This window comes from Sphaeramia orbicularis, chromosome 12 (assembly GCF_902148855.1).
Source record: "Sphaeramia orbicularis chromosome 12, fSphaOr1.1, whole genome shotgun sequence".
Lineage (NCBI taxonomy): Eukaryota > Metazoa > Chordata > Actinopteri > Kurtiformes > Apogonidae > Sphaeramia > Sphaeramia orbicularis.
Window position 1 is genome coordinate 44,272,456 of NC_043968.1, and position 12,092 is coordinate 44,284,547.

General features: G+C 36.8%; 1 protein-coding gene across 7 annotated transcripts in view; it reads left to right on the forward strand.

Annotated features, from left to right (window-relative positions):
- Positions 1-12,092, forward strand: part of cacna2d4a (calcium channel, voltage-dependent, alpha 2/delta subunit 4a) — a 95,561-nt gene that overhangs the window by 7,308 nt on the left and 76,161 nt on the right. For all 7 annotated transcript variants that reach the window (XM_030149072.1, XM_030149070.1, XM_030149065.1 and 4 more), the window contains exons 4-14: positions 3,384-3,500; positions 3,778-3,837; positions 5,309-5,471; positions 5,594-5,725; positions 6,377-6,437; positions 7,507-7,657; positions 9,096-9,170; positions 10,383-10,472; positions 10,556-10,669; positions 10,838-10,916; positions 11,817-11,950. In XM_030149072.1, the coding sequence (XP_030004932.1) occupies positions 3,384-3,500; positions 3,778-3,837; positions 5,309-5,471; positions 5,594-5,725; positions 6,377-6,437; positions 7,507-7,657; positions 9,096-9,170; positions 10,383-10,472; positions 10,556-10,669; positions 10,838-10,916; positions 11,817-11,950 (1,176 nt within the window). The remainder of the gene's footprint in view (positions 1-3,383; positions 3,501-3,777; positions 3,838-5,308; positions 5,472-5,593; positions 5,726-6,376; positions 6,438-7,506; positions 7,658-9,095; positions 9,171-10,382; positions 10,473-10,555; positions 10,670-10,837; positions 10,917-11,816; positions 11,951-12,092) is intronic.

A 12,092-nucleotide genomic window follows, 5' to 3' on the forward strand; every position in this document is an offset into this window, starting at 1 on the left:
TAGAATAGACTCAGACAATTTATATCTTATTCATCCATGTATGAGATCAATCTAAATCCAACTCTAAATGGAGATGAAAAAATATTTTCCCAATGTATGTTTTCCATCAAATATGTTAATGACTATATTTGTACTGGTTGTCATTATTTCCCATTTTAGACCCTGTAACTCCATTTATTGAAGAAGTTTGTGTTGTAATGTTGTTATAATAACTTTGATATGGCACCACTGATAGGTAACCACATAAAACAGACCATAGTAGGACACAAATTATAGACTCTGAATTTTAATATTGTTGGAAATTCAGTATAATGTAGTAATGTAGTATTAATGTCTTCAAGTGCATGTACCTATTGTATGTTTGTTATGATTTTGAGAATGAACACAGAACTGTATTAACACTGTAGTGGTCTCACTTTCCCTTGGCAATTTTTTGCATGCTATGTTCTTACTTCTGAAGCTAAATGCACCAAAATCCAAAGAGATCTGGATTTTCACTCAGTCAGTATAAATTTCAGAAAGATTGTTGAATACATCCATGAGTTACTTGGGTCACACATAGATAGATCAGAGTAAACACAATGCTGTGGTTCTTCTGGGGTTATGAGGGAATGTCATTTGCCAGTGAATGGCATTTAGAGTTCAGCATATCAAGTACTTTTGTTTTTACATCTGCAGTTTGATTGATATTGGGATTGTGATTCATTTTAATTAAACCCCCAAGAGAAAGTCAGTTGTTGTTTGGCTGTAATAAAATAAAATTTAATTAAATAAAACCAAGTTACATTACCTGTAGAATAATCATGGTCATAAGTAGAGTTGTTCATAATAATTCAAAACAAAGCAGAACTTGCCTAAAGTGTTGTACAGTCTGATGGCACTGAGGAAAAAAGGGTCTTTAACATTTAGATGTGTTAACTGAAGGTAATATCAAATGAAAGGATGAAGCTGAATATTTAATCTAACAAACTGTATTATATATCCAGTAAGCTGTCGTCATGGCCAATGCCACGCTGCTGCATCAACCAATAGGAACACGACACACTGGCATACATTAGCTGTACAACATCTGCACATGGCCCAAAGACCAATCTCATGACACACTTACCTCTGAACCACATAAATACACCTAGACACTTGCATACAAAAATGAACACATTATACTTTTGAAACTTTTCTCAGATATAGTAGATAATAGATATTTTCTATTGTGCTGATTTTATGTGACAGACTTTAAACCAGACGGGTAAAGACTGGTAGACCTGATAAAGCCTGAGGGAATTTTATGCATTTAAAGGGATCCTTTTCATTTTTGCGTGAAATACCCTCAGTATTTGTGTGTGTGGGTAGGTCTGTTAGTAATTAGAATTTGCTGTCTTACCCTGCGTGCCACCCTGTAGAAACCCTAGCAGGCCTGTTCACCATCTGCTGCACACACACACGCATGCACTCATGCACACACACACACACACACACACACACACACGCACACACACACACACACACACACACACACACACAGTTATTTTCACATACACATGCAGTTTATCCACAGAGACATGCACCTACTTACTGCCTGGTTTCATGGCACCTACAGTAAATCATATACCTCTTATAGTAGTATGCCATTTCTGTCAGTTGTATAATATTTGTTTAGTAGATGGATGACTGTATCTTAGATAGCGATTTTATCTTTTGATTTGGCGAGCGGTGTTTGAGTAACATCCAGTTACAAGAAGCCATTAATCACCCACTCTGTCTAATCGATGCCTCTCTTGTTATCTGTGGAACATTTTGTGACCATTTATTCATGCCTGAGTAAACCAGCAGGATACTGAGTGTCTGGGTTTGTATTTGAGGACCTCATAAAAGGCCAGAATTGCAGTTTTATTTTATTTATTTATTTATTTTTTACAATGATTTGCAGTAGGCTATGAGAGAACTGTTTATCATCTGTAAACTCATTTTATATCCCTTTGTCTCCTGTCCGTCTAATTGAGTCTGGCTTTCTCCCTCTGTAATTGGAAATGTAAGAACTTGGCATCAACAATATGTAGCATGTTTTCAGCTGCCTTGAGTTAAATGCAAAGTAATAGAAACAAGCCACTATCAATTGGCTTTATAATTTAATTAATAATAGTAATAATAATAATAGTAACAACAACAACAACAACAACAACAATAATAATAATAATGATAATAATAATTATTATTATCATTATTATTATTATTGTTATTATTATTATTATTATTATAGTTGTTAATTAATTTGGGTTTTTTCAATTTCAAGACATCCATTCCAGAAATTTGCATACATATATAGAATACTGTACTAAGGTTTTAGACCTCAGGCAAGTACATAATGATACATATGCATTTCTCAGTCTTTTTCACAAGATACAACTGCAATAGAGAACAGCATTAAAAACAAGATTTTTTAAAAATTAGGATTAAAAAAAAAGTTTCCATTATTTAATGTGACCTTCTTTTGTGCTTAACATGTCTTGAACTCTTCTGTGGAGACATGATGACATTTACTGCACTAATCTTCCAGTGTTTTGCCCCAGGTTTCATTCAACACATCCAATGTTTTTTTTATTGTTTCTGCAACTTTTTGTCATGGGAACAGAGATCACAACAATTACCGACTTTTTTCTGCAAAAGCTGTGCAGTTCATATTTTTTGTGAGTTTTTAATGTCTTTGCATGATACTCCCCTTTATTTTCTTGTTGTATTTTAGTAAAGAAGAATTAGGTATTATACTCATTAGCTAAGGGTGGCTTGACTGTAACTACTGTAAATTTACTTGTAAGGTCATGAGTATACTTTTATAGGAGAAACACAATACAATAAAGGAATAAAATCCAATTAAACTCACCAATGTTGATTACCATCTACATAAAGAAGCCTTTTAGTTTGTTTCTATTCATTCATATATTGTCTGATTTACATAAAATGTAATATGTTTAGACCTGGTTTTACCTGTTATTCTGATGCAAAAACAGTGAATATTGAATTCAGGATATGTTAAGTTTTATAAAACCATTTTTGCACATGCTTCTTGTAAATCATTATATAAAGGGTGTGGTGTTGTTTCCTGAAACCCTCTGTGTGGCTCCATGGGTTCATTGTGGCATTACTTGTCATATTGGAGATTAAAGAGAAAAAGACAGACAGAGGAAGGGGAGGGAGCCCTGGGGAGGGGATGAGGCTGGAGCTTGACCCCCATCTGTACTGCACACAGGATTTTACAAGGTTTTTTCAATGGGAAGACAGATGTCTCTAAGTGTAGCAATAATAATAATGGTATCAGGTGGCAGTAAAAATAATGTTCTTATTGCAGTGCCTTTATCCATTACTAATAGACTCTTTCTGTTATAAAGAAATACAAGGACATTGAGGGTGTGGTGAAGATAGAGGAGGTGGATGGAATGGAACTAGTAAAAAAGTTTGCTGAAGAGATGGAGGAGATGCTTGGGAGGAAGATGAAATCTGTCAAGGTAACAAAACATTGTGTAAAAGCAAACCCATACGATACATAGACGCATTTAACCACTTACTCCATAGAGCTGCCGCATCATTGTGAGCATTTATTGTGTTTTTTTCCATAGTTGGTTCAATATGCGCACATTAGTTGGTTTTAAAGCATGATAATTAAAACATAGTTTATTTTATGTACAGTAGATATAGATATTTTAGGAATTCATTCTTTCATTTTAAGTATCAACATGTGAAATGTGTTGTCATTCTAATTTCATGTGTTGTATTTTCTCACAGCGGTTAGCTGAAGCTGCAGAGGAGGCTGATTTTTACCACATGTACAATGAAACACTGGAGGTATGTGATCATTTTTATTTCATGTTATTGTTTATTTGACAGGGACATTGTGCAGTCACAGTTAGCTAAGAGCTAATTTACATCTGAAGTCCCCAGGCAGGTAAACAGAAAACACAGAATACAGAATATAAAAACAAGACATTACATAAAACAGTTGACAGATAATTTTAAAAATGAAGCATGGATACAAATACAGCAATATAATATAAAGCTTTAAATACAATAATGACAATGTAGTCTAAAAAATATAATCTGTACAAAGCATAGATATTGAATATAAATAGTATTAAAAATATTAAAAGGCCCTACTTTAGTTATAGCAGCGTCTTTAAACAGATCCAGCCCTCAGTGCAATTCATTAGTGCAAAAATAAATGAGCTAAGGCACCTAATTATGGTTCCAGTTTTGTGTTGATTTTAGCCAAAGTTTAACTCATTTTTTAAACAGTGCAAAGCTGTCAGACTCTCTGATATCACTGGGAAGGGAATTCCACTTCCCCACCACTTTTACAGAAAACGCTGATTTCCCTAAAGTTATTCTCTTAAACTTTGGAACCCAGTCGCTTCTAGAGGATACTCTGATTCTGACCTGCACACCACTGTCAGGTGAGTTCAGGCACACTCCAAGGGGAGCAAGCCCATGAATAATTTTAAGCATCAGGCATACATCTGAGTAAAAGAGGTAGTTTTCAAGGTTAAGAAGGTTATATTTTTTTAAATGTTACAGTGGTGATACTCCCTACTCCCTGACTATACTTTAGTAATATTAAAAAGAAAACCAGATTGTACATTGAACAAATTTTACCTGTTAAAATGTTCCACAGCTATAAAAATCAACCAGGCATTATTGACATTTTATCTTCTCCTGCTGTGATACGTTAAACTATTGAATGAAAAAAAAGTTATTTGCAGGAAAATGCACTGGTAATATTTGTATGTAATAACTGATTATTCCAGAAAAATTTACTTCATTCATACTGTGCGTTACAGACTTTTTACTTTCTGAAATTCTGTAGTTTTGTCTTTGTTATTAAAACTAAAACAAACAGTGTTTTCCCTATAAGAGGGCTTGAGCAGTCTGAGTTGCATCATTTTCCTGAAAACCTGCCACATGGCTGGAACACCAAAATGTTGCACTTATTAATGAATATATAAATTCACAAGATTATTACTTCTGCAACCCTGTCTAAAAATTTAGATGTGGTAAAGCAGACAAAAAATGAACAAAATCATTAGATTTTGGAGAAGCCATTTCAGTAGTTTTGTTGCTGTCCGCACTGATATTAGTTTTAACTGGGCACTGCCCAAAGTGGCTTGTGCGCCTTATTATTCAATCTGAATCAGATCAGGGTTTTGTGTGTATAAAACCCTGATTCAGTAGCTCCACTCATTCAGAGGTAGGAAACAATATTAATAAGAAGATATTATTATATTGCAGGTAGATAAAGAAATATGTGGTCTGTCTTGTCCAGTTTGACTATTATAATTCCATGCTGATCAATACGGTGGATGAGGATGGGAATCCTGTGCCGCTGGGTGGAGAATTCACACTGGAGGAAAATGAACACTTCAATAAACTGCCAGTCAACACACAACAGAGTAACATTCAAGTTCCTACCAATGTCTACAACAGAGGTACACACACATACTCATACAAATGACATCAGCACATGTTACAAATCTGAATACAAGTGGAAGTGGACGGGTTTGTCATTTAATGCCACTGGTAAATATATTCCATTCTTCTGTTTCTGTAGATCCAGACATTCTGAATGGAGCTTATATGTCTGAGGCTCTGAATGATGTCTTCATTGATAACTTCCAGAAAGATCCAACCCTGACTTGGCAATACTTTGGCAGCTCTACAGGCTTCTTCAGGCTGTACCCAGGTACAGGACACTCACTGACATAATGCAGTTTCTAGCCCCTAACACTAACTTTAACGTGAGTCTAATACTAGCTCCCATCGGTTTTTAATCCTCAAATGCTGGATCTACCTATGGGTACCCCAAAACTGAAGCACCCATGGGTAGAGCACACACACACACACACACACACACACACACACACACACAGAGAGAGAGAAGACAATTCCTGAGCAGACATATTCTTGCTGAGACTGACTCATTGTGTTTGACAGACAGTCTCTTGCACCGTCAGTTGCTGTGCAAGTATCCAGTTTGGCTTGTTTAGCTAAATGTTTATCTACAGTTCTGTTCATGTTGTCTAAACACTGTGCCAACAGTGAAAAAATAAAAGGGAAATGACAGTTGAAACAGTGTGTTGTTGTGAAATTCAGTCCATTTTATGTGTGCAAAAAGCAATGTGTGTGTTAAAGAAGGGAGTAATTAGCAGAGGATTCACAACAGAGCTTGTTTTTACTCATCTGCAACCTCATCCATCACTCCTTCATTTGACAGTCTGTCACCATCCATCCATGCATCCATTAGTTCAACCATTCATCTGTTGGATGAGTCAAGCTGACTTTCACCATCTGACTGCAGTTTTCCCTGAGTCTCACTGTTTATCTGTCTTTCTAGGAATCCAGTGGATTCCAGATGAGAATGGTGTGGTTACCTTTGATTGTAGAAACAGAAACTGGTAAGTCTATTTACCTTCACTCAACTTTCTCAGCAATTCTTTATTAACTGTGGTTCCACTTACATTTGTGTGGACAGTATCGTGCTTCTTTGGACATTAGGCATATGCTGATGGCTCAGACTCCATCATTCTTTGGTTGCTGTTGGACACCTTTAGATGGTTATTTAGTGACTATCGTGGATCATCATGGACTCTAATCCATGATTATCTATGCATGGCACCTTTGCACCGACTAAGAAGCCATGTAAGTAGGCTCTGCAATCAATATAAGAGGGACCCCTAGCTATACAGCTCCTAGAAGGTTTAAAGCAGCTGCAGTATTCATATGTCATGGCTCCTCTCATTAATATTAAAATTGGAGTTTTCAATGGCAGCTCGGTGCTCATAATGTGCTAAATGCTAATACTAGATGCTGAATGCACTAGAATGGATAAAACGCAGAGACTGAATTTTCGTACGTGGAAAATAAAGAGAGTAAACCTTTATTAACCTGAAGAAGCCACCTTGAAGTGAAGCAATTCTTGTGAATGACACCAAGAATAAATATAATACAGTATGGAGTGCAGAGCAATACTAAATAACTGAACCTGTTTTCTTCTCTGCAGCTTTGTAACCTTTTATCATATACAGCACTAGAGATAGGATTCTGCAACTAATCACCTACGTAGGAGAACTTCAGAATAATTCAGTTAAGTGAATTAAGTTCCAGGTAATCTGACTGCTCAGACAGAACATACTGTATCTGGGAAGACAGAAACAAAGACAGTAAAGAAACAAAGACAGTAAAGATCTGGAAAGTTGCCGATCATAGTAGCAGTTAGGGAAATCTAATTTATGTTAATGAGCTTAGAAAATCAGAGGATGATACTAAGCAGATGAAGGGAAGAGTGGATACAAGGTCAGAGGAACAAATAAAAGGATAAGACCTGGCCTCTGTTTATTACGTCTGGCCACTGGGTAACAATAAGTCTAAACTCTAAATAAAATGTCTGACTTACTGCACATTATATTATGTTTTAACAAATAAACAGCATGATATTCTCCCTAATGTGTCTCTGTCTCTCTTTAGGTACATCCAAGCAGCCACTTCTCCTAAAGATGTGATAATAGTGGTGGATGTCAGTGGCAGTATGAAGGGGCTGAGGCTGACTATAGCTAAACACACCATCAACACAATTCTGGACACACTGGGAGAAAATGACTTTGTTAACATCATAGCTGTAAGTACCAACACACAAAACACAGAAGCACACGCAACACAGACACACGTGAGCTCTCTAAGACTCCTCATAGTGTGTTTAAGTCCAGCCAAGCGTGAGGAAGAGATTAACACCCTGACACACTAACGCAAACAGACACACAGGTACTGTCTGGAAGTGGAGCAAACACATGGAAAGGTCATACGTGTTTAGGCAAACATTCAAAACACATATCCACTGTTAAGCTGACACTGAGCATTTGCTTTCGAGAGTAACATGGAAGCTTCAGAATTCATTTTGTTTTTAGGTTTTTCAGGATTTTGGCTGTGCAGCCCTACAACTACAAATCATTGTAATAAGCATGGTTTATCCTGGTATTACTGCGTGTGTAATCATACGCCTCTTCCAAATCCGGTGCCCTTAAGCTCTTTTTTACACAGAATTTAAAGCTGCACTCACTGGAGTGACCATGCATTCAATGAAAACCTGTGCTTCATTTTGATGTTAAAAGAGGAAAAAACATTCATTCATTTTTTGAGTTTCTGAACTATTGAACCAATGAGAGGGTGATGGGGATGCTGAAACATATCCCAGCTACCGACTGGTGGACGCAGGGTACACTGTGGACATATATCCACAGTTCATTACAGGGCTGACATATACAGATCAACTACCATTCACTCTCACATTCAGAGTTATGGGTGATTTAGACTGACCAGTTAACCTACCCATGAAAAAGGCCATGTCTTTGGACAGTGGGATGCAGGAGTACCTGAAGAGAACCCATGCAGACATGGGGAAAATACCACCTGAGAAAAAAAAAAATTCTTTCTATACATATTTTTTTAATCCAAAGTTTGATGCAAATATATAACTGTATCAAAATCCCTTCAAATCCTAATTGAAAGCCCTTCACTCCAGAGGTCTATGAAGTTTTTGCAAAAAGTGAAGCAGTTCAGAAATGTTGTAGGACCAATATAACTGAAATAATGTAGTCAGTGAATTCAACTGTGAGTTGCGTTTTCCTTTTAAGAATGACTGACTTGCAAATTAATGACAAAGTAGATGCACACAATACAATAGACACAAAAAGTTGTACATTGACAGCTGCACAACTTCCGAACAATACATCTAAAATACAAACTTGTAATAATACACAATATTAACACAGAATTTATAAAAATGGCAAATGTGAATGACATGAAAAGTGAAACATACCTGTCACATACATCACATCACATCACATACATGTTTTACAGCTAATATTTTATAAAATATATATATATTGTATTAATATTCACTTACTTTTGATAAAGCAACAAAAAATGGTCAGCAAATAGTCAAAGTAGTCCTGTGTGTTACGCTGTTTTAATGTTAAGGATGAATGGTTGAATGACTGAGTGACTAGGATGATAAATAATAATAAATTAATTGATTGTGTTTTTTTTTGTCTTTGTAGTACAGTGACTATGTTCGCTACGTGGAGCCTTGTTTCAAGGGCACACTGGTCCAAGCTGATCTGGATAACAGAGAGGTATCACGGAGCTAATTAATGCACTTTACCTCTGTTAACCTATAAATCGTAAGCTGTTATTTCTCTAATCCTCTAAAGACAAAGATTATGTTGTCATCACCTCACAGTTCATGAGTTCAACATCACAGCAAATGTGTTAACAATGTATCAGCTTGTTCATTCAAGGTTTTCTTGTTGAAATCCTCAGAACTGCTTCAAGTTCATGGGTAGAAATGTGTGTTCTCTGTGATTCATCACCTTCTATCTATCCTGTTTCATTTTTGTCATTTCTCTTCCTTTTGTACTTGCTCAACACGGTTAATATCTCATCATTTGATTGCATCTTTCTTCCTGTTCTTCTTCTCATCTCTATCTTTTTTTCATCACCAAACACCTGCTCAGCCTCCACAGTGTGTGTTTGTGTGTGTTTATGTGTTGGATGTATGCCCTACTTTCACTCCCCTTCACATCATTGCAGATCAGGTGAGGTCACTGGCCGCCGACAATTTTAAGTCAGCCATGTGACGTCTCAGTGAGGGATTTGATTGGTTGAAAGCCCGAAGTGGCAGAATGGGTTTACAGATGTTCACTGACACACTTGACACTCGTGTAGCAACAGACATAGACACATCTTCAGTTGTTAGACTTATATAAGACTTGTTACGTGTTATCTCCCACTGTGCTCAGAATGAATTAGCCTAGTTTAGATTGTTAAACACCCCTTTTAGTCAGATATTTGACTTGTTTGGGTAAATACAGGGTTCTTGAAAAGAGGAAAGTAAACTAGGGTTTTGGATCGGTACATATTTTTACACATCTGAGTATAATCTACAGTGTTCATCAGTTTAGACAATGCGCAACAGTAATTTGCAGTTATGTTTCTGCTTCTGTTTTCTGATGATCTGTCGGATAAAACTCTGTTAAGATCCCTGTGAACACTTTGTCTGTATTCTGTCAGCACAATAATGGATCCCAGAACAGCATGGCTGTTTATTACAGCATCTTAGTAGAGCATCTCTTTGTGTTGTGTGTGTATTTGTCTGCATATTGATTAATCCTGTTGCCCCCTGGCGTTGAAGTGACTTGGCCATAATTACTAAGTACCAGGGATAATCCTTTGTTTTCTCTCCTTCACTCCCTCAAATCTCTGTATCTTTCTAGACATCAGTTTCAACTGTATTTAACCACTGCTTCAAGATTTCTGTTTGTTAATTTATATGTGTGTCTCTTTAGCATTTCAAGCTTTTGGTTGAAGAGCTTCATGTCAAAGGAGAGGGCAAAGTGAAAAAGGCAATGAAGGAATCTTTCAAGGTCCTTAATGAGGTTGGTCCCTGAACATAACAGAGAAGTTTAAATAGTTTATTTCTTTACAAAAATTTACAAGTGTGAGTAAAATGTGTTTTTAGGCTACAGCAATGGGCCAGGGAAGCCTGTGCAACCAAGCAATCATGCTGATAACAGACGGAGCCATGGAAGACTTCCAGGATGTCTTTGAAGAGTTTAACTGGCCAGAGCGACGGGTATGGCACACAAGCACAGAATTAAAGAAATGGATGTGCAAGCATGCAAACAGTGAGGCAGTAAAAGCCTCACAAAAGCACCTTCACTTTTCTTAAATTATTGCAAAGTGTGTAGATTGTGGGGTTTTTTACATCTACCATTTGTGTTTTACAATGTTGTCTCACCAGGTACGAGTGTTCACGTATTTGATTGGACGAGAGATGACATTTGCTGAAAATGTGAAATGGATTGCCTGTAACAACAAGGGTAAGGTCAAAGATACTTGATATAAAAGTTGCTAGTTTGTGATCAAGTGTCAAGACTTATGATGAGGATAAGTTAGTAAGTCAATCACTCAGAGTCAACATAACCTAATATTCTCTCTTATATGTTTATCCTCTGTTGGCTGTTTGTGGTGTCTCAGGTGCTGCTGGGTATCAGCTGCTGCCCTCTTGTGATTTACATAGGGTCACGCAGCAGTTCAGAACTGAAAATAATGACTTTATCCCACTCTGGCCCCATCAAAAAACCCTGACTAAATACCTGATTATCAGGAAAGCTATACTGTAAACACAGCTTCAGCCAAAAATATCGTATCTGTGTGTATGTGCTTAAAGGCTAACAGGTGCACTCCCTTCTGTTGTGTATAATGGAAATTGTTTCTGCCAACAACAAAATATTTGTCACAGACAGACAAACATGCTTATGGCTGTTTTGTTCCTCCCAGCTTTATTTTTAGTAGAATAAGGAAATCTCATTTATAATATCCTCAGCAGCACTCAAGATGTTACAGAAGAGAAAAAAGGTTACACAGATTCAGATATTACTACCTGGCAGTGGTTCAGCGGGCTGTTGTCACTGAGCAGCTTCACTGCAGGCATCGCATTGACGTCATTGTCTCCCACTTGTAGAAATGCCATAAACCTTAAACCTCAAGCCAACAGTAAAAGCACATTTGTGCTGGTGGCAGTCATTAAAAACAGCATGTGTTTTTTTCTTTTTTTTTTTGACTGCAAGGTTTTCTGATGTCTGATAAATTAGAGTACTGCTCTAAATGTAATACCCAGGAGTGCCGGAGCAGAAACATTAAACATGTGAGCCTTTGGTTTTCATCTGTGAAATTTATGATACATTGTTTGCTTATTTAAGTATATTTTTGTTCTTTAGGCTACTATACACACATCTCCACACTGGCTGATGTCCAGGAAAACGTCATGGAGTATCTCCATGTTCTCAGTCGGCCAATGGTCATCAATCATGATCATGACATCATCTGGACAGAGGCCTATATGGACAGTGTGGTCAGTCCGCTTTTCTCTTATTAACTCTGCTTGCTGGACATTGTTTTGTATATGTACTGTCTGTCATGCTAAATCAATTAATCAGTCACCAGCAAGACCTGTAGTAAAATGTGCTATTGTTTTTGATCATCACAGTCTATTA